This window comes from Tursiops truncatus, chromosome 20 (genome assembly GCF_011762595.2).
Source record: "Tursiops truncatus isolate mTurTru1 chromosome 20, mTurTru1.mat.Y, whole genome shotgun sequence".
Classification (NCBI taxonomy): Eukaryota; Metazoa; Chordata; class Mammalia; order Artiodactyla; family Delphinidae; genus Tursiops; species Tursiops truncatus.
This window is the reverse complement of record NC_047053.1, coordinates 35,696,356-35,719,089: the sequence shown is the minus strand read 5'-3', so window position 1 is coordinate 35,719,089 and position 22,734 is coordinate 35,696,356. Positions and strand designations below refer to the sequence as shown.

General features: G+C 46.4%; 1 protein-coding gene and 1 long non-coding RNA gene across 13 annotated transcripts in view; one reads left to right on the top strand and one right to left on the bottom strand.

Moving 5' to 3' along the window:
• Positions 1-1,188, bottom strand: part of SKAP1 (src kinase associated phosphoprotein 1) — a 276,955-nt gene extending 275,767 nt beyond the window's left edge. The window contains exon 1 of the mRNA XM_019924939.3: positions 836-1,188. Coding sequence (XP_019780498.1) covers positions 836-884 — 49 coding nt within the window. The 5' untranslated portion in view covers positions 885-1,188. The remainder of the gene's footprint in view (positions 1-835) is intronic.
• LOC109548250 (uncharacterized) overlaps positions 1,188-22,734 on the top strand; it is a 33,786-nt gene continuing 12,239 nt past the window's right edge. For 3 of the 12 annotated variants that reach the window (XR_012328828.1, XR_012328831.1, XR_012328829.1), the window contains exons 1-4: positions 13,725-14,147; positions 14,589-15,905; positions 20,133-20,608; positions 21,291-22,695. This is a non-coding gene — a long non-coding RNA (uncharacterized lncRNA). Of the gene's footprint in view, positions 1,386-13,722; positions 14,148-14,588; positions 15,906-20,129; positions 20,609-21,290; positions 22,696-22,734 lie in introns of those variants that run through there. The other 9 variants (XR_012328826.1, XR_012328827.1, XR_012328822.1 and 6 more) reach the window with 8 other exon arrangements.

The following is a 22,734-nucleotide window of genomic DNA, read 5'->3' as shown; positions in this document are numbered from 1 at the left end:
AAAAAACTGCTTGCCAAAAGTATGACCTGCCCAAAGCAGGTCATTTGTCACATAGATGCCAAAAGGCTTAATTCGGGAAGAGTTTTCCTCCTGGGACCCTTATGCAAGCACAGATTCCAGGTCCCCGTCCTTCCAGGAAGGTCAGTTACGGGAACAGCAAGTTACTTTCACCAGAAAAAGTGTGAGGCAAGCAGATGATCTTGTAACTCTGGAGTGTTACAGCGGGATGTGTTGAGTGTTCGTGACTGAACACACCGCAATGGGGCACTTCTAGAAAGGGAAGAGATGTAATACCAGGATCCGCCTGCCCCAGGTGCATGAGGGACCCCCAGAGCTGCAGGCAGGTGAAGGGGACCTAGGGTCTGGGTGCCCAGGCCTTGGCTGACAGGAGCCCGGGAGCCCTCACAGCCCCTTGGGAGCCTGGGGCGCTCTAAGCTGGAAGGTCAAGGTACCGTGTGAGCGGGGCAGACGGAGTCAGGGCGGGAGAGCGACGAGCGCGAAACCTATAGACCAGGGCGTCCTGAGAAGAAAGGGACAGCTTGAAGGCCAGCACGGCGGCCCGGGGACCATAAACGCGGCCTGAACTTGCTCAGAAGCCTGGAGGCTAAGTGGGAGGTGGAGACGCCTTGAGGGAAAAGAAAATGTGTTACTGAGGCGAGTGAAAGGGACCCTGAGCGGGGGATGAACAGCTGGCTCTGCAGAGTCAGGACTCCGGCAGCCTCGAGGTTCAAGAAGGCGGTGGGTGAGGGAGCTGACGGGGAAGGCCGGCCTTGGGAGCCGCTGTCGTCTCGGCTGCTGCCGGGCTCGGCACGTGAGACTCCCGGCGGGGCGTTACCTTCCAGGAGCCAAAGGATCTCCTCCGGGAGGGCGGCGGCGGCCTGCATGTGGCGGGTGGCGGGTGGCGGGCGGCGGGAGAGGGCCGGGCGGGCGGACGGGCAGCAGCGGCACCTGGCCCTCTGTCGCCGGCGCCGCGGGGCTGAGCCGCAGGGCGGGGCGCGTTCAGGAAGCGGCGCGCCGCGGGCGGGACGCCGGGGCGGCGGCGACACCTGTGCGCCGGGCCCGCGGCCCTCACGGCGGTGCACGAGGGAGGAGGCGGCCGCCCGCGCACCCCCCCAGCCCCCGGTTAAAACAAAGACGCGACGCCACCCCCAGGCACCCCGTCCCCGGGAGGCTCCCCATCCTAAGTCCCGGACAGCGGGCCTCGGGGGTAGGTTGAAAAGCCATCGTGGCGCCGAAATGAGGCTCGAGGAGGCAGAATCCGAGGACGGGGTCAGCCCCCGCCAAGTCGGACCACAGTCCTTTCCAACCCAGTTCGCTCGTCCACGCCCAGAAAACCAGGGCAGAACCGCTTGTCAGGCAAACCAGGACGTTTCAAGGGAATGACCGTAAGTCCCGATAAATAATCTCAAGCCACCAACTTTGGGGAGAATCAGAGCAGTCCGGCTGCAATGGACACAGGGAGCCAAAGTGTCCCTTCCTCCCTAAGTCTGAAAGGATGCAAGGAAAAGAAGGGGTAACCCAGGGAGAAAGCTGAGGGAGAGGGGGACCCAGCCCTTTCCCTCTAAGAGCTGACAAAGGGAGGAAAGTGAAGGACAAGATCACAGAAGTGTGCTTCCCTCTCATTCAAAGTAGTAGGTGTTGGGTGTCAATGTCCTGGCTGTGATACGGTCCTGTGATATTGCACGATGTTACCTGGGTAAAGAGGATAGCTCTGTATTATTTATCATAACTTCTGTGAATCTACAATTATCTTAAAGGGTGTTTTTTGTTAAGTACTATAGGCCAAGTACCATGAAAAAAGTATAAAGTGCCCGCTAAAAGGAGGGAGGTGAATATAAGAAAAGAGGGAAGTGCCAGTGTATGTGCGTTTAGTGGTGTGTGTGGCATTTGCGATGACTCTGAACACACCAGACTCTGAAGGGGCAGGAGGGCTTTCCAGGTGGAAGGACCAGAGTAAACAAAGATGGAAAAGCCTTCTCCTGCTTGAGGAAGAGCTAATGACCCTCTTTTACTGGATGGTGTAGGGAAATTATGGTTGTCTAGAAAAATTGAGGTTCTATCGTAAAGGGACTTGAAAGTCAGAGTGAGGATTCTGAACTCAATTGAGTGGACATTGGGGAGGCGTCGACAAATTTTGAGCTGAGGAGTGAGCTAACCTGAGCCCCTGAATAGTATGTGATCTTATACACATCTCACTTCACCTCTACCAATTTCCTCTTTGTGAAAAATGGAGTTTCTCTTCTCAGATTCTACCTACAGAATATGTGGGAAGCATTGGGAGTGGTAAGAGAAAGAAAATGGAGAAGACGGGTCAAGTGGTTTTTACAGCAGCAACAGGGGAAATAATGACAGAACCGTGGATATGGGGATGGGAGCAGCAAGGAGAAACTCTCCAGAAGGGCTCCTGGTAGCAGTGCCTGACTCCTGGCATAGTTTCCCTCCAGAGATACGTTTCAGGGTTGGGGGCTTGATCCTTTAAGTGGTCCAGCGACTTTGAGCCATTTATACATCTGAGTCCTGCCGTCTGAAGAGGAATGGTGCCTTGGTTTCAGGGTTACATGATGCAATCACAAGTTGCAGTAGATTGAGGTAGAAATGTGGGGGACAGGGGCTGGCAAGAATCTCAGGGAATCTGGCTCCTGTTGCAAGGGCTTCTTGCCCTGGGAAAGTTAACAGTGGGCAGGCTGCCTCTTAGGCTCCAGAGCAATACCAGTTCCCTGCTGGGGCATTTTTATTTTTACCACACTCAGTGCTCCTTCTACAAAATTGTAGCTGCTCTGGAATCATTTTTGAGTACTTTTGACATGTGTTAAAAGGCAAGGGAGACTATATGGGAACTCTCTATACTACCGTTGCAATTTTTCTTAAATCTAAAACCGTTCTAAAAAACAACGAGGGAAACACGGTCCCTCCTATACGTAACCCCACCACTTTGCCTTGCTTTCCTCTCAGCAGTGGAAGGAAATTTGACAACCTCCCCCTCTTCTTTAAGGATATTTGTCAAAGGCTGATCTAGGCTACAAGTTAAAGGGTTGTTGGATAAAAAGCAATAAACCCTGGTAATTGCATGTCCTATCAGGCCTCACTGCCTGTCATAGCTTACTTATACCAAGGGAAGCAGCAGAAACTCAAGGCAAAGCTATTCTACATCCACTGTGGATTTTAGAGGGATAGGGTGGAGGGAGGTGCAGAGCTGGGTAGAGTGCAGTGACTGGCAGATTCCAATATGCCATTGTCATGTCGCATCAAGTTTCCTCTTGCAGACAGAAACCTGCCTCCACACATGAGTGCAGCCCCTCCTTAATCATCTAAGGACCCTGGTTCAGCAGTCAGCCTTACTCCTAATGACATTCTGTTAAATGGACAAATTCCTCTGAAGCCTTGTCCTTCTTTGAAATCCAATTTTGCAGGAAGCCAAATCTGATTGGGGGTAGCCATGGAAACCACACTGAGGAGTCTTGGAGGAGGTAGAGAGAGGCAAGGCAAAACATGATAGTCAAGAGTCTTTTACTGCTCTGTCAGAAATATCAAAGGGATCTGGAGAGGTTGGCAGCAGACGAGTCCCTGCCCGGGTCCTGTTCTGTGTGGCTGGGTACCATGTGGCTGTCATGGGAGTAAGCAGCCAGCTGTCTCCACATGCAGGCAGGGGGATGGAGCAGAATACACAAGTCCCAGGTCGGTCTGCCTCCCTCTTTTTCCCCTCCCCCCAGCCCCAATTCCAGCAAGATCCTAGCATCCCCTGCTTAGCTGTCTCCCCTTTAAAGGTAAACAACAAAAGAATGACAAGGTTAAAATACAAGGTCCTCACAGATAAGAGGTCCTTTGGAGCAGAGGCCATGAAATTAATCTGAAATTCCTTGTAATTAGATAAGATAAAGGTATCTAAAGAGATGCAGAGCAGCCAGGAATGGAGTCCACAGCACGATATGCAGAGAGGATACCACCTGGTCCACAGGGGCCCCTCACACGCTGTCAGGAGACAGAAGACAGAGAAAACAGGGCCCATGCCAGCCTCTGGGCTGCTTGGAGATGCCGTCTACATGTTCTCATGCCAGGTGGGCGCTCACTGAATATGCATCCATGGGGTGTCCAGAGGGCTCAAAAGCATCTGGCACCCAGAATGGCATGGGTAGGAACAACTGCAAGCAAAGCAGGAGCTGGCTGGCACTGCTCCGCCCTAGGTGAAATGGGCCTGGAGAGGAGACTGCAGAGGGCAGCTCTTGGGCTTTATTCTGAGCTGGTTATTGATCCCTGGATGCTGGGTCACGACACACAGTGGAGCTGACGTCTGCCCTGTGGATGTGCGGCCGCTGCATCTCAGCCCCTGGGTCCCAACCCCATCAACTGGGCTTATTGACTCTTTTATTGACGATGCTGGGGCCTAATGGGGACAAGAGCTGCACACTTCATTAAGGACTGTGGAAGGAGAGATGACGCATCCAGCCTGTGCCAAGAACCAGGCTCGCTGCATGCTTGGTCAGACCCCGGAAACCAAGCCTTATTGCACCCTTGAGGCAGAGGAGCTGGACACAAGATGCTCGCTTGGGCACATCGCTCAGCGGCCTTAAGATGCAGGGTTTCCACAGCTTGCCAGAAGCCTTGCTTTTACTAATTAGCGAATCTTTCCATTTAGGTGGGTCTTATTATACACACACTCACACAAATGCACTTCGATGGCCTCCCCTTCCAGCTCACACTTCCAGGTTCTCGTATCATATCAGGGAACATTCCCAAAGCAGGTTCTCAGTGAGGCACAGACTCAGAATAGAATGAGGGACTATTAAAACTCAAGAGTCTTCAAGGTGATTCAAATTTAAGATAAGGAACTGACCTAGTGCTCTGCACAGGGCCACCCACCTCAGCAGGGGCTGTGCTGGCATTAGAATCCTGGTTCTCTAGTGCTGGTCCAAAGCTCTTACAGAACTGAACATCTGAGATGGATAATTACAGCCCAGGGATCGCTAAGCAGCTCTGTGAAACAATCAGAGTTGGTCTCCCTCCATCTAAATAGTAACATTTCTTTCTTTGTTCTTTATCTCATATTTCTATCACTCCCCTTATTATTTTTCCCTAATATTTCCCACTTATTTTTTTGTATCTTCTTTGCCTATCCCTTAGACCGCATTAGACATCCCCCAGGGGCACTGCTGAGTCGAACAGAGGCCCTAAAGACCAACGAGGTTGATGACTCTGACATTCTCTGTCTTTGATTGGTTCTCTTGGGAGTCTGAAGTGTGTGTGGGGGGGTGGTGGTGCGGGGCATGCGGAAAGTGTCAGCTGCAGCCAGATGAGGCTGTGCACTCTCTGAGTGAGACATGCAGGCAGTCTGTGGGGTTAATCTGCATGAGAGGCAGGTGGGGTCAAGGCTAATTTTATAGGCTAGGTATTTGCAGACATGATAAATTTGGAAAACTATGGAAGGAGTAACCCTTTCTTTTAGGGGTGATTAGGGAGATTAAAAGTAAATAATAGAAGGGAAGCAACCTTACAAAGGCAGAACTGGCTTTCTTTGATTTCCTTTCATTTATTATTTCAAAAGGCAAAAGTTTAAGCTCGTAAGCCCCTTCCTTTATTTCTTCCCTTTCTTCTCCCTCACTTTACTACAGGTGTTAGAATTCAGGGTTGGGGCAGGGGGATTCAAGGTGAGAGAAGAGGCAATTATTTAGAATCTGATAGAAAACTCTGGTCTGCAACGCACAGGTGCACACATGCTTGGAGGAATATGCACACTAAGAGGAACTGATGTAATCTGGCCAGACTCACCAATATTTACAACTACCAACAGAAACACTGCCTGGAGTCAGAAAAAACACCAGCAATGGCTGATTATTTCAATGCAAGAAAGTGGGTGAAAATACCCTTCCCCTAGTGGACATCCTGTGTGTAATGACCTTTAGGTCCCCGAAATACATTCTTTCCTTTCCTGCAGAATTGTGTCAGTGTCCATTTTGATTTTTCCCTTTCTAGATGTCTAATCCTAAACATCCTTGTCCTAAATGTCCTAAACATCCTTGGACTTCCTCTCTAGCAGCATTTTCTACCAATGTAAACCATGCTCTTTCATATACAAGACAGCACTCTCGGTCCTCGTTGCACTGATTTTTAGACTTTACTTTGAATTGAAAAGTAATTCAATTCAGTGAATTGTCCCTCCTCCTATCTTTTCACAGAATTCATGATCCACCCCCCCCATCTCCTACCACCTTTTAGATCTTCAATCTCACTGTCTTTTTCATCTTCAGTCTTCCCCTCTGTCTGCTAACATCCTTGGTCTCCTCTATCCTAAAAACAAAACAAAACAAACAAAAACATTCCTTCAACCCCGCTACCTTCTCCAATCTCATCCTTTCTTCTCCTTCCTTTCCCCCATCAGATCTCATGTCCTTTGCCTGTCTTTGCACCGTGAAGTGGCTCTCCTGAGGGCATCGATGCCCTCCTTCCTTCTCACCTCTGCTTAGTCTTTACCAACCTCTCTCTGCAGCACTGGGTGGCATCGGCCACTTGCTCTTGCTTTGGGCACCCAGCTTCCTTGGCACTGCCCTATCCGGTCCTCTTCCTATCTTTCCTATTATTTCTCTGCTTCCTTCTTTGGCTCTCTTCATTTCACCTTCTAGTCGCAGGTAATCACCAGAGTTTCACACTTGCCTTTCTCCTCTTCCTCTCCTTTCTCTCTTTGTTCTCTGAGTCCCCAGTGGTTTCGTTCTCCCACCACCACAAATTTCCCCTTCATGCAGATGACTCTTCTAATTTATACCTTTGTTGTGCATTTCCACCCGGATATCTGAACAGTTCCACCAATTTATTATTTCCTCTCCCCTTAATCCTTGTAATGGCAACAAAGTTCAGTGAAAGTGGCATGAGCTTATGAGTCTAAAAGATGTGAGTCCCAATGCTGGCTCAACCACCTGGCAGCTCTAAGCCTCTGGAAAGAGCTCTACTAGCCTCAGTTTCCTCATCTGTAAATTGGATATCATAATTCCTACCTTACAGGGTAATTATGAAGCTTAAGTAAGATGGCATTTGTAAGCATATATGGTATAGGCTCAACAAATTGTAACTGTTATAAAGAAATTGCTCTTGTCCAGTAATCCAAACTCAAAATGTAGGACTCATCTTGGACCCTTCCTCATTCCCATTCCAAATATCCACCAACCCTGCCAATCTTACCTCTCCACAATGTCCTTTGAATCCCTCCTTTGTTTTTTGTTTGTTTGTTTGTTACGGTACGTGGGCCTCTCACTGCTGTGGCCTCTCCCGTTGCGGAGCACGGACGGGACGCGCAGGCTCAGCGGCCATGGCTCACGGGCCTAGCCGCTCCGCGGCATGTGGGATCTTCCCAGACCGGGGCACGAACCCGTGTCCCCTGCATCGGCAGGCGGACTCTCAACCACTGCGCCACCAGGGAAGCCCTGAATCCCTCCTTTGAATCCTGAGTGTCACCACTCTGGGTTGGGTTCTTATTATCTTTATTGAGATGTGATACTGAAATGGCTTTTAATCCAACCCTCAGCATCCAATCTCCCCATTATCACAGGCCACTCTTCATCCATATTCAGAATACACATCCCAAAGCACACCCTGACCCCACCAAAGAGGTGAGAGAGTATAGTGGCCCTGAAGTCAGGCAGTTCTCTGCTCAAATCTGCCACTTGCCTACTATGACCTTGGTCAAGCTACTTATCCTCTCCATACCTCAATTTCCCTATCTGTAAAATGGCAACACTATTAGTACTTTCAAGGTGGTTGTGAGGATTCAAAGAGCTAATATATATTGTGTTTATAACTGCCTGCAAATGGTAGATGAGTCACCTATGTTAGCAATTATTATGATCTCTGCATTCATTCCCCACAACAGCCAGCCCTGGGAGGTGCTTAATGCCTATATAGATACTGAATCATCCATAATCTCTCATTTGAACCTCCTTGCTCACTAAAGATATATTTGAGGAGTGACTGGCTGAGATATGTGTGTCATTGGTCTCCAAGGATGAGAGCTTTTCCTCTTTATGAAGCAAACTTGCCTTTAAAAAGATGGAAAGAGTGGCCTTGGCTTCCTTAGCACCGGGCTGTAATGAATTGGGATAATCAGCCTGCAGATTCTCCCTGCCTACCTCCAAAGGTTTCCTCCCTGCGCTATCTATTCTAGAAAACTTGCAGTGCTTCTGAATCGCATGGGGAAAACCTTCGTCTGGAAGGCATGAGATATTAACTCCTCTTTTCACTCACTGTGGCAGAAACCAAGTTTCCACTATAAATACAGACCCCAGAAAGAACCAATCAGAAGGCAGATTATATCCCAGGAGTCGGTAGCCTCTTTAGTCTATAGGGCTGAGCTCTACAGAAAGCAGTGTAGCGGGGGAGGGTAGGAGGGGGTGTTTGACAGGGAGGGGTGATGGACTAGGGATAAAACAAGCAAGCAAGAAAAATGGAAACAAAGAAAGTGAATGAGAAACTGGATGAAAAAGTAAAGAAATTGAGAAATAGAAAGAAAATGTAAGAGAAAATAAAGAGGAAATTAAATCAAATAGATTCACTCCATTTCCCTAGTTGTAATTTCAGGATATACCATGTTCCACCCACAAGGACATTGAGAAGCTTCAGGGAGTGGCTGTAAATTCCTAAAGAAAACTACCTTGTGGAGACTCAAGCTGTTATTATCCACTGCTGTACTTTTTAGCATATGCACTATCAATACAATGACATGTCTTACTGAGTAATATGTGATATTCCACATCGTGAGACTATTGATGCAGAACTTCCTTTCTCAGAGCTCAATATTCCAATCAAAGCCTGTTGCATCACATCACTGAGGCCATCCACTTAATGACAAGTTGTAAGATGCATATTGCAGAATATTCATGTTCATTTTATGCTCACGGTGCTTAAAATCTCCTCTAAACAGCCTCTGCTCCCAGCCTATTAAGGTGCTGGTGTTATCTACACTCCATTCAATGGTGTGGAAATAATTGTCTTGAGACTAAAGAAAAAATTGATGGTCACAAGCCGAGTCAGCACTTGTGTTCTTTTCTTACTCTGTTGAATCAGGTGTTATTTACCTCTTCCAACACCTGGGACTCCTGATAAGTCACTCCCCTGGTAGCTTTTTCCAGGACAGTGCTGTGGGGTCTTTGGAAGAAGCAGGGATCCTTCATAAATGGTATTGTTATCAGCACAATTCACACAGCTACCAGATGTGCAAAATCGAAACCACCAAGGGCACTCAGGCAGAGGGGCCTTCCCCAGCTCCATCTGGCTGCTCTGAAATGTGCTCACGACTTGGAAGTTATTAGAGAAAGAAGGGCTCTACTTAACAGTGGGCTCATGTGCCTGTGAGAAGATGCTTGTATTCTGACAAAGTCGGCATGCTTTCTGGTTCCCCCACAGCTGCTATACCAGCAGCGCCATCCCAGAGCCCCCTCCCTGCAAACCTGGCTCTACTGGAGGCCTGCCTGTTGGAGACAGGTGGGCCCTTTTCCCCATCTCTTCCTCTTATCTCTTGGATGAAGCACCAGGACTCAGGCTGGTGAAGGAGAGCGATTGCCCCTGGCATCTGATAGCTGGGCAACGGGGCCTGTGACTTTGCCTTTAAATATCAACCACACACACAGACAACACTGGCAGCATGAGAGGTTTCCATGGTGACAGAATGCAGGCCATGACCTCTGTAAATGTAATCAGAGCACTGGGATTGGTATGTGAGACAGGTTTAATTTCTCCTCCGATGGAAGCTCTGTGGTCTGGGCCATACACAGGCTTCGTACATGACAGACAACCTGTTATCTTCACCGGGGCAGCTCTGCATATGGCAACCCCCGCTGCTCCAGAGCTGCTTCCTCCACAGTCTGAGCAGGCTTCAGGATGTAAAAGGTCACTGGGAACTGGAACGGCAGTCACATCAATACCTGGCATCCCTGCCCAGTGTCCTCAGGAGGTGCGACTGTCCCTTTTACAAGGAGCAGGTGTGGCATGGTCCCATAAGAGCCAGAATAAGGACTTGGAAGATCGGCTGAGGTTTTCATCTCTGCTCTGCCACCAACAGTGTGATTTTGGGCAAGTCATTTAACCTCCAACTTTCAACATCTTACCCCCGGGAGAAAATGCCTGAGGAAGAGAAGGCTGAGGGCTTCCAGAGTCCCCAGGAGAAGATGGTACCCAATTATGCTTAATAGGGTAGGCTTAATAGTTCTCACTCTACAATCCCCAGTGGAACCCTGCCCCAGGAAGTGAGTTTTCCATCTCACCAGTGCTAGTTACTAGGGCTTCTAACCCTAATTCTATGGTTAAAAACAGAGAGTGTGATGATCACCATTGGAGAGCCTCAACAGGACGTCCTCACCTCTATACTGATTTGGAAACAAAACCAGGATACAATTCCTTCCAAGCTGGCCCAGAGTAGGAGACCAGTTCATGCTAAACTGATGGAAAACAGAGGCTTGGAGAGGAATGTAGCAGTATCAAAGGAGGAGCCCACAGCCTCTTCCCTTGACCACCACTCAGCCTTGGCAAAGAGCTGCTCTGACCACTTTGACGCTGGCATCCTCTGAGTCCATTTACCAAATCATATGAGACACTGGCAGACACTGCCAGTCTTCCTGCTTTTCTGATTTCTTTCATGGTTTCAGTATAGTGCTCTGAAACAAAACAAGCTTTGGGCTAATAAGAGATTCATAGGGCTGTATGACACATTTTTCTTTCCAAAAGGAGCTGGTTCATAAAATTCTCCTTTCAGAACCTCATCAAAGAATCTTAGATTTCAGAGCTAGAAGGGACTTGAGAAACCCTGCAGCTTATAGTGAAAAACTGAGGTCCAGACTGGAGAAGGGATGTACCTGAGTTACAGCAAATTAACGAACAGCTGAACCACAAGGGTGTCGGGGCCCCATTCTGCTCAGCTGAGTACTAATTTGCTTCCTGGAGGCTTTTGAACCTCAAACTGAAGCAGAGAGGAAGTGAGGGGAGGATTCAAAAGTGGTTGTTGAACATTGGAATCAGGAAATGGTGATTTGGCTGAATCTACAGATAATAGCATTACCACTTCCTGTGTTAGCTGATGCCAAACGAGGGAAGATTCTAGACAAGAAAATAGTTAAGTGACAGGACCATGGGCTTCCAAACAATTATCCCCACCCAATCCACACTGTTTCTCTCAGGCCACTGAGAGGAGCATGAGTCTGATTGTTCAGAGAGTTTATAGGTTAGTGTCCAAAACAGAGTCATGAAGCCAAAGAATAATGGAGTTTATAGGAACTCCAAGAGAATATCTGGTTTGGCATCGTGTCTTCTGGTAACTAAATCATCTAGGACAGGTAATTTGATTATCTTTTCTTTTTATTAAAGGACCCACTTCCTCAACGGTACATGAGGAAATAAGGTTCCTTTCAGCTCTAACATCCAGAATTCCATGATTTCTTTTTCAGACTCTTTTCCCTTATAGGTTATTAACAGTACTTGAAATTCTTACCATGAGGGAGAGCCTTAACTTTGAGTAAGAGATTGCCTCCAGAAAAGAAGCATACTCCATCTCTTTCATTTAAGCAGACATGAACTGAATACCTGGTGTGTTCCAGGAACAGTGTCAGGTAGTAAGAATTCGTAAATAAATAAGGTATGAATTACCTGGCAGGGCTAATATGCTGCTCCATTCTCACTCCTTATCCCATTAGAACACATCAGTTGATCAGATTAGCAGCTGTCTTCAGGGGCTGATACAGGATACAGGCAGGTAAATTTTGACAGGACATGAAAGCAAGAAATATCTGGGACGCTCAGCATTACCCAAGAGAAGAGAAATCAGGCCTGGGTGAATATTAAAAATTAAGTATTAATATTAAAATCAACTTGAGGGATTGGGTACCAAGGAAGGATGGAGAACGAAAGGGATCTGAAGGCAAGCAATGCTTATCTCAGAACTTTTTTCCCTAGGAGCTTTGATCATTGACCTCTGGAATCTTCCATCTTTGGTCAACTTTACTAAACTCCTGGCTCAGATCTGGTCTTCCTCAGTGGCTGTTCTTTGTACTAATAAGTTTTAATGTGGGTTCCCAGGTACTACCAGGTGAGATCACTTTAACAATTTGTCCCTAAGACCACTGGATCATAGCCCCCATCTCTCAGATGTGATGATCTCAGTCTGTCTTCCTCCTTTCTTGTGTCTTTTTTTTTTTTTTTTTTGCGGTATGCGGGCCTCTCACTGTTGTGGCCCCTTCCGTTGTGGAGCACAGGCTCCGGACGCGCAGGCTCAGCGGCCATGGCTCACGGGCCCAGCCGCTCCGCAGCATGTGGGATCTTCCTGGACCGGGGCTCGAACCCGTGTCCCCTGCATCGGCAGGCGGACTCTCAACCACTGCACCACCAGGGAAGCCCTCTTGTGTCTTTTTGATATTTCCAGGGTTATTTCACAGATTTGCATCACTTCTGCCTCTGTCAACCCATTGGTTCTTACTTGTCCCTTGGCTTTTATTGAAAAGTGCCTACTTTTGCTATGCTGCCCATAAGGTGTGGCCTTGCTTACCCTTCACCTGACAAGAGACTTCAGTACCTGCCAGGGCTGGGTCAGGAGGGCTTAAGAATAACCATATGCTGCCTTCCACTCAAAGTTTGTCACTGAGTGTGGCCCATCTGCCGACTCCATCCTTACTTTTGTGATTTTCCTCCTCTCAGCAGTCGCCTTTTCTTTCCAACAACCTTCTTTTAAGAGTCCCATGGATGATTGATTGGATGAGACAGAAACCCAAATCAAACAGCCTTAGGCAAAAAAAAAAAAAGAAATTAATTGTCACCAAGATTCCAAGGAAGCCTTGAATAACTGAACATGGAAGGCAGGCCTTAAATGCAGCTTGTCTTTGGGCCCCTGGATTCCATTGTTTCTTAGGCCATAGAACGGCTCTCATTGGCCCAACCCAGGTCAGTTGTGGTCATGGGGGCAGTGTTATGTAAGAACATAGCACTTCCTACAGAAACCACATGAGTGGAAATGAGGGAGAAGAAATTCCTAGACAACACAGATCGCTGTTTCTAAAGGTGGGTAGAGTTGTTGAACAGGTAAAGCAATCTATCCGTCACAGCTCCCTACAGAGCTGCCTGAATATGACTAAATCACAATAGAAAAGGTTCAAATTCTCTCTTACAGGACTTCTGGACCCTTGAAAATCAGGGGTGTGGTCAGACAGGGGTTTAGATCCTTACTCTGTTCACTCACTGGAGCCTTAGTTCCAGCCTGTCTGGGACCCTGCTTTACTAGGTGTTATATTTTTTGGTTGTGATATGTTCAGGGTGGACCCAGATTTCACAAAGATAACCACTGGCCCCTTCTTAGCCAACTCTCCCTCACCTCCCATCTTCCCCACGTCAGTAAATGGTACTGTGGATAATCCAATTGCCCAATCTAGAAACCTGGGGGTCATTCATTCCTCTTTCTCCCTCTGCCAATTCCACCTGCTAAATATCTTTCAAACTCTCCACTTCTCTCCAGCCCTGCTGCCTTCTCTCCTCTTCCAAGCCACCATCACCTCTCATCTTGCAGCCCCTTAGTCTTATACCCTGTCAACCTATTTTCCACATTATAGCCAGTGATCTCTTTTTAAAAAAATCTGCTTATGTCCCTCACTAATTAAAACTTTAGTAGCCTCCCAATATTATGCTTCCAAACCCCTCAATATGGCTAGTATGTCCCCATCCCCCCGACCATGCTTGACCTCTTGCTTATCTCCTCTGCCAAATGGTCCTCTTACTCTCTGTTATCTTCAGTAGCAGACTTCTTGCAGTTTCTCATTGAGACACACCCACTCCCACTTTCATTTTTCCACATGTGCTGTTCCCTCCCTCTGCAACACTCTTCCCCGCTACCCTTCATTCAGCTGACCCTTCCTCATGCTTCAAGTCTCAACTTAAACATCATTTCCTCTGGTAACCATCCTTGGCTCTCCAGGCTGGCTTGTTTCCTTCTCATACGTTCCTGTAGCACTAAGACCTACCATTCAAAACTCAAGTCCCATCTGTAACTACCTGTCTACCACCTGTCTTCCCTCCCAACCCTCCCTGAGGGTCCAGACCTTTCCTATCATGTTCACCACTGTATCCTCAGCACTTACTGTGCCTGGTGCATCATCGTAGGTTCTAAACAAACGCGTATTGAGGAAGTGCTGAAGGTAAGTCTCTTGGTTTTTTTTTAATACTTTTTATTTTGAATTAATTTCAAACTTACAGAAAAGTTTAGGTACCCCAGTACTAGAATTCTTGTATACCATTTACCTAGATTCATCAATTGTTAGCTTTTGTCACGTTTGCTTTATTGTTTTCCATTTATGTAAATTTACATATTTTTTCCAAACCATCTGAGAGTAAATTTCAGATATCATGTTCCTTTTCCCGTGACTACTTCAGTAGTATTTCCTAAGAATGAGGATATTTCCTTAGATGACACCAGTTATCAAAATGAGGAAAGTTAACAAAGATACATGAGCTCTAATTCTTTTTTTTTTTTTAAGGGAAGTAGAAAGTACTGGGGAAGGAGGACAGTCCAGGATTAAGTGTGTGCATCACAGGGTCACCTCCCTTTCTCCTTCCTCTCTCTCTCTGCCCTTGTTCAGGAGTTTCCTCAAAAGCCGAGGCCCTGGTGGGGAAGGCAGTGTCCTGCTGAGTGTATCTGTTTTCCCTCCATGCCCCCACTGGCAGCAGCAACTTCTCCACACCCATGTCCATACCTCACCTTGCCCTCAGTCCTCTGTCAGGAAGCTGGAAGCCCTCTGAACAGGATGGCTTTGTTCTACAATACAAGGTCCCGAAGGGAGGAGGAAACCCAGTCCGCCGGAAGTGGAAGTTGGAAGGAAAGGTGAGGCCTAGGAAGCGGGAAGATGGCTCCTGGGACGCGCAATCATGTACCGGCATTTCGTGCGTGCATGAAGAGGGGAAGAAGACAAGCTGCGGGGCTAGAGTAAGATTTGCACACCTTGGGTCCTGGGACCGTCCTGCTCAGCTGAGTGGAATACCAAACGAGGGTGTCTTGGAGCTGCACTTCACTTCAGCCAGGCAGTCGACAGGAGAAGCAGCGAGCGAGACCGACAGACTGTCACTGGCAAAATGAACTGTCACCTCCCATTTTTCAGAGGCACGGGGGATGAATTGCAGCCTTGAACCGTGCGGCCCGCTGCTGATTGAGTTCCGCTGTCTTAGAACCCCTTCGAACAAGGCGAGTTCATTTCAGACTGACGTCCCACCGCTCATCAATTTAAGAGCCAGTAAAATTAACCACTTCGGAGCTGACTTGCTCCCTCCCCCTGCTTGGATTCCGCATCCTGAAAGGTCACCAAATAAATCTCTCTGGGTCCTACTAGCATAATATGCAGCTTGGAGACAGGGTCTCAGAAGAGGAGACCGAGCCAGAGATAGCCCAGGCCTGAAAGGTTGCCGAGGCCCCGTCACAGCCGTCGGTCCATGGCGGTGGTGTGACAAGACAGGCCTTTGCTAGCTCTGCTCCCACCCAATCAGCTTCTGCTCCCAAGAGATCTAGGGTTGGGTAGAGTTGGGTGGCTGAGAATGGAGGTGCTACAGAAGACCCCCTAGTCTTGTGGCAGAGACCTCTGTGCACTGCTAGTCTCCCATCTGCTGTGGACTGAATGTTTGTGCCCCACACCCATTCATATGTTGGAACCCTAATCCCCAATATAATGGTATTCGGAAGTGGACATTTGGGAGGTAATCAGGGTTAAGTTAGGTCACGGGGGTGGGGGCCCCAATGTTGGGATATAATGCCTTTATAAAATGGAAGAGAAGCTGAAACCTTTTTTTCTTGGCCATGTGAGGAGGATACAGCAAGGAGACAGCAGCCATCTGTAAACCAGGAAGAGGACTCACCAGGAACGTCACTATGCTGGCACTCTGATCTTGGACTTCCAGTCTCCAGAACCGTAAGAAACAAATGTCTATTGTTTATGCTGCCTAGTTTATGGTATTATGTTATAGCGGCCCAAACTAACTCAACATCCTCAGGGCCTTACACATGGTAGGTGCCCGTCAAATGTCTATTAAACCAAATAAGACTTAATTGCTTTAGCATCAATCAGTAGTTTGCATGGACAGGAAAAAGGGATGTTTGCACAAGGACAACTTTACTGTCAGAGCTATTTATTGGGCCCCAGCCCATGCTAGAAACCCACTAGCAAGTTGAAATGCAGCAGAGCAGAGTCCTCTGTCTCCAGAAGAAAAAGTGCCTTATGCTGCCTCCCCGCCACACACACTTACCCCTCTTCTCTCACAAAGGCCTGTCCAGTTAGCAGTCTAGTTAGCAAATCTTAGGGCTTCTCCTCTCCTCTATATCTAGGGCACAAATGGTTTCATCAATACTCCTTTTTTGTTGTTGTTAATATTTATGTATTTATTTTGGCTGAGCCAGGTCTTAGCTGCTGCACTCGGGATCTTTAGTTGCGGCATCCGGGATCTTTTAGTTGCAGTATGCAGACTTCTTAGTTGTGACACACGGATTCTTAGTTGCAGCATGCATGCGGAATCTAGTTCCCTGACCAGGGATCGAACCCGGGCCCCCTGCATGGGGAACGTGGAGTCTTACCCACTGGACCACCAGGGAAGTCCCTCATCAATATGCTTTTGAACCTCTTCTCACCACAGGAGACTGTGGCAGTGGTTGTTTCTGGGGATACAACTGAATCGCTCTCAGGATGATTTTAAGGTATTAAGGTGATTTTAAGGTGAAGGCCAGATGATGTCTATGCCCCAGTTTATATCCACCAATAGGCCAGATTAGTGGTCTCTGCTGCCCGAAGAGAACATGTTCACATTCCTGTTCTTATCCTAATGCTTTATTTCTGTATTTTCATTGGGGACTTTCGGCCCTACACCTGGAGTGAGAAGACCTAGTTTTCAAATCTGGCTCTACCTTCCCTAACTAAATAACTTGAGCAAATTACTTAACTTATCTAAACCTCATATTCCTCATCTGTAAACCCACATGAGTTGTTAAAAAGTTCAAGTAACATCATGTTTGTGAAAGCCCTGGTAAACTACAAAGTTATGTATGGACGCCGGGGTTTATTCATTTTAGTCTCAGCAGCAAAAGAAAAACCTGAGAATAGGTACCATAGAGCATGTAAAAATTTGATCCAGCAATTCCACTTCTAGGAATTTGTCCCACAAAAATGCTGTGTTCTGCAAAAGGATGTTTGTGTGAGGAATTTCACTGCAGCTTGTTGAAAAGTTGGAGATAACCTAAATGTTGTCAATAGAGGATTGGGTAAATAAATTATGATGCATATATACCATGCAACACTGTGCAATAGTAAATGTAATAAGATAAAGTAAATAAAAACCTCTTACAGTTGTTAGAGTCATGCACCAGTGTCAACTTATATAAACTAACAGGTGTGGTCGTCACATCATTAGATACTTGAATGTTCATTAGATACTTGAGTCATGTGTGACAGAAAAATACGTTCAGCTACCTTAGAGAAATAACCTAAGCTTTAAACAAAATGGGATCATCCCACATATAATACTTGCATTTCCATTTGCTATATCCTGGATATCTACTTATGTCAGTCCATTTTTACTTTTATAATTTTTAAAAATTTACATAATAAAATATAGGCCTTTGATTATTAAGATGGTTCTCTGGATTAACTGTTGAGAAAAGAAAGGGATCTGTAGGTAGCTTACATGTGTTTTCAGGAATACAAATCTATAAGATTCTACTAGTGTAAGAGCAGCCTCTTGTTAGAAGTTGCAACGGCCTTAATCCAAGAATCAGGTGTCTAGCACTCTTGTCCCAGCTCTGCTATTAACTTACAGCATGACATCAACCGAATCACTTCTCTGGGCCCCAGTTTCCACATCCAGAAAATGAGAAAGTACACATTCTCTAAGGTCCCTTCGAGCTGAAAATTCAGTGGTTCTATGAAATCACTTTTCAAAGATTTAATAAAGGGTGTTTATATATAATAATGGTTTCTGTTCATTTCTGCCACTAACAGGAAGACTTTAACAAGACCTTAAATACTCCATTTACATGCAGAGCAATACACGAAGAATTTTTTTTTAATTTAAACAAAGAGGTTCTTGCCCTCAAGGAACCTATAATTTAAAAAAGAAAATAAGACAGTTGAATTAACAGAGATACAGGAGTATCAAGTTTTACGAAAGGAATGTACAGAGTAAGATGGCCGTGGTAGATCAGTGGAACTCAAATTTATGTTCCTAGAAGCCCTAGGGTTCCTTGGAGGGATTCCGAAGCTGCTTCTGGGATAGAGCAAGAGGCTAAGGGAGTGAGCGCTGCCTCTTCCCCATCCCTGGTTTAACCGAGTTAATTCTGCCTTCCTCTGCATCATGCAGCTAGGAAATCTAAGACAGACTTCTAAAGGAACAGCGCTGCTAATGGTTCTGAAGAACCTAGGGGCAGGACAGGAATAAAGACGCAGACGTAGAGAATAAACTTGAGGACACGGGGAGGGGGAAGGGTAAGCTGGGACTAAGTGAGAGAGCAGCATGGACATATATACACTACCAAATGTAAAACAGATAGCTAGTGGGAAGCAGCCATATAGCACAGGGAGATCAGCTCGGTGCTTTGTGACCACCTAGAGGGGTGGGATAGGGAGGGTGGGAGGGAGACGCAAGAGGGAGGGGATATGGGGATATAAGTATGCATATAGCTGATTCACTTTGTTATACAGCAGAAACTAACACACCTTTGTAAAGCAATTATACTCCAATAAAGATGTTTAAAAAAATAAAGAAAGAAATAGGGCTGCTACAATAAAATTATGAAAACCGCTGGCCTAGATAGTTTCAAAGGTCAGTTCTATCTAAGATTTCACAATTTTATGATTCTAAGCTGTGTGTAAAGTTTTTATATTCTGCATTCAGTTTTGCACGTACACAGGAAATTAACTTTGTAAAGGTTAATTCTCTTGTAAAACAAATAATTATTTTGTAATATGAATAATGAACCCTAGGTGTATCTGTTAAACACACTCAGATTTTCCTGTCCTGAATTTTCTGAACATGAGGCATGGTTATAATTACAAAAGAATTGGATGGGAAAAGAATTGGATGAGGCAGGCAAAAGGGTTATAAAAAAAGATTCACAAGATCCCTGGGACACCATGGGGAAACCGTTGCTTTCATCAGTGAGACCAAAGATTCTGAACTGGAGCTAGAATTCCTGGGCTCTGCCATTGAATCAGGTCATTTCTGTTTCATAGAACACATCTCAGAAACTACCTGGTAATTGACACAATTGCTGAGTGCTTTCTATGCATATTTCATTTAATCCTCCCAACTCCATGAGATGGGTATGATTTTTCTCCCCATTTTACAAACAAGAAAACTGGAACCAGGGGTGGTAAGTCCTTCGTTCAAGGTCACAGAGCCAGGGTTCAAACCCAGGGTGTGACAGCCAAGCCCACACTCTCAGCCACCACAAACTCTACTCCATGTTGCTGTTGGTGACCCACAGGCACTGGGCAAGCAGCTTGCCTTCCAGCTGCCGAAGGAATCAAATGGGACGCTGCCTCCAATACCTCTATAAATTTATTTTGCCTCATTATCCAATCACAAGGAAAGTCTTTCATTTCCTTTATCAAGGCTGGCCCTAGTTAAGAAGTTTCGAGGTAGCTGCAGTTTGTTTCCCCTCCCTCCTCCTCTAGTGGCTCCTTCTTCACACCAGGAAGGAAAGCAATCCTAACTCCATGAAATTTGTTCTGGAGATGAAGGCGCAGATGCGTGGTCTGCCTTGTTTAAGAGTATGATAAAGGTCTAAACGCTGTGAAGTCAGTTGGCAAGATGGGGTGGAGGAATCAGATCCCAGATGACAGGAGTCTGCTGTTCAGGAAGACATTTATAGTCACATCACAAGTTAACAAAACACATCTAAATGGCCTTGATCTTCTTTTATACTTCCTGCCTAGGTAGGAGGATGTGGTCTCAGGAGCTAGCACTGCAGATATGAATAAAAGGCTTTAGCTGCTTAAGGAAGGAATATATAAAGTAGCAGCTGCATTTAGGTCCCTAGCTGTTATTATAGATATTTAATTATGTCTTATGTGTTACCAAATATATTTACTGCAATTAGGCAGATTCTCTAAATAGCTTACCCAATACTCACCCTTCTTTATTTCTAGCAGAGCTGCCTCTCATGATAAAGGCTGAAAGTACCAGACTCTTGCTTTCCCAGGTTCACTTGAAGCTAAAGACAGCCACAGGAGCCAGTTCTGGCCAATGAGAAGTAAGAGGAAGACCATACTGGGAGATGTCTGGGGACATTTTTCTTCTAGTTAAAAGGATGAGCATGCATGAGGCCCCTGCACTTCTTTCCTTCATGGCTGTGAACACAGTTGTATGAAAACATGATCTTCAACTATGGCAACCATGCAACAGCAAGTCTAAAGACCAAGAGCCAATGCTGAGAGTAAAGAAATAAAAGGATGAAAGGAGTCTGCTCAGTTGTATTTTTCAGCTGATGAACCAAAGTAGGACCTCTAGACTTCTTTTGTGAGACAGTGAAAACTGCTCTTGAGGCTTTTTGTTAAGTGTTCTTGTTACCTGCCTCTGAAAGCATTTTGATACATTGAAAATGCAGAATGATACAGAAACTGGAATTGTAAGTATATAAAGTATGTTAGTATCGGGATAAAGACCAGATGGTATAATGACTGATACCAGGATATTCTATAGAGAGGTGGGAAAAGGAGGCCCAGGGCTCAGACTTGGACATTCTGATTTAATTGGCCTGGGTAGGACCCAAACATTGGTATTTTTTTAAAAAAATGTCTTCCAGGTGATTCTAGTATGTACAGGTTTGAGAACCTGTGACCTAGTCCAGCTCTTTATTTTACCTTTGGGGAAGCCGAGAATCAGGTAATATGACCGGTAGAAACCATACTACGCAAAGGTAAGCCAAGAGAGGATTGTGCAAAAGTCTTCAGGGTCACTTCTTCCTCTTACCTCGGGCCCACTGGATATGCAGTGTCTCCTAAGTCCTGTCTACACTGAGCCCTGAAATATTGCACCCTGCAGGGCAAGGCCCTGTGTCCTTTCCTAGGCCCCTATCCTGGTCAAAACTCTCATTCCCTTAGGGATCTGCTGGGCAACTAGCAAACTAATCTTAAATGAATTCTAGCCAAGTTGTTAATGACAGATAATGGCTTAATGCATTACTCCTCCCAGATAACATTTCCATTTTAATAAAAGCCTTTAATGCCTAACCCAAAGGAAACAGTGCAGAGACTGAAAAGTGCAGAGACTGCAAGTACCTGAAACCTCTGCCCCCTCTCTGTCCCTAGAAGACATCTCCAAACTGTAACCGAGGCTTTCTGAGAGGTCCACAGGGCTCTGGACAGCCCCTACCAACCAGTGATGGGAGTTACCTCGTAAGATGAAATCTATGTGCCAACCCTATTGTCAAACAAATATTTGTCTGGGAGTAAGGAGAATTGAATCCTACTTTGAGGCTTTGACATTACCTGGATATATGGCCTTAAACAAACTATTAAACATTTCCGGGTCTCAGTTTCCTTATCCACAAAATGGCATTAGGATTGGTCTTCTCCAATGAGTAATTCATGATCTGCCAGAGACTCTCAAGCCTGAACTGATGGGTCTCCAAGCTGGTTGCTGCTACCAAGTACCTCTTCCCTTTACTCCGCACCAGGGAAGGAAATTCACCCGAAACAGGGACATCAACTTTCTAGCTCTGTTTGGGGACTTTCCTGTCCCTAAAAGGCCCTGGAGGAAATAACGTAAACCGGCATTTGGGGCGACTGCTAAGAGGCTAAATCTTGTGACACTGGGAGCCCAATGGCGTGGTTCAAGGAGCCCAAGAGTGGCCCAGTGGAGAGTGTTCTATCAGCCAGAGGGGCAGAGCCTTCGTGTGAGGTGTGTCAGGAATGGGTGTGACCGCACCAGAAGACACATCAAGTGGGGAAAATCAGGTGTGCAGATAACATTTTGTAAATGCCTTTCTAATTCTCAGTGCTCCACGAAGGAATCTCAGAGATTAAATTAAGCTGTTAACCCTCTAGGCACTCCTGTCGTTTATTGTTAAGGAATTAATAGGAATGTGGGAATGCAGATGGCCTGGCTGTCAGCTCGGCGAGGCGATTTTTCTGATCTCCACGGACGTTTCCAGCATCTTTCATTAAGCGCTCATGTACCAATTTGTCATTTTAACCGAGCAGGAAAGAAACTCACTGAACTCCCTGGCTCAGGTGCTGGGAGTTAAATCCTCCCACGACAAGGCCTACAGGGTTGCATCCGCAGGGGAAGCTCCGGCTCCTGGCGATGGTGAGTGGCCTCTGATGGAGGTGGGGTGGAGTGAAGCCATTTCAGGAAGGAAGTCGGGATCCCCAAACCCGTCTGTCCTGAGCACAGGTTTCAGAGGATTGCAGGAGAATCCTTTCTAGAAATACTAAACAGAGCAGAGATGGAAAGAAACTTCAACTTCCTCCTCAAACGCTCCAGGACGCTGATAGCCTGCTCAACGAGGGGAGGCGCCACCTACAGGAGACAGGAAGACCTGCAACCTGGTCTGGAGACTTCAACAGTTTGATGGCAGGGATTAACCCGGCCCCACCCTTCCTTCTCCTCGTTGCAGCCCCTAACGTTTATCGAATGCTTTTCTCGTGCCAGACATTGTCCTAAGCGCTTGACATGTATTAACTCTTTTAAACTTGACGATAACCCTATGAGGTAGGTGTTATTGTCGTCCCTGTTCTATAGACTAGAAAG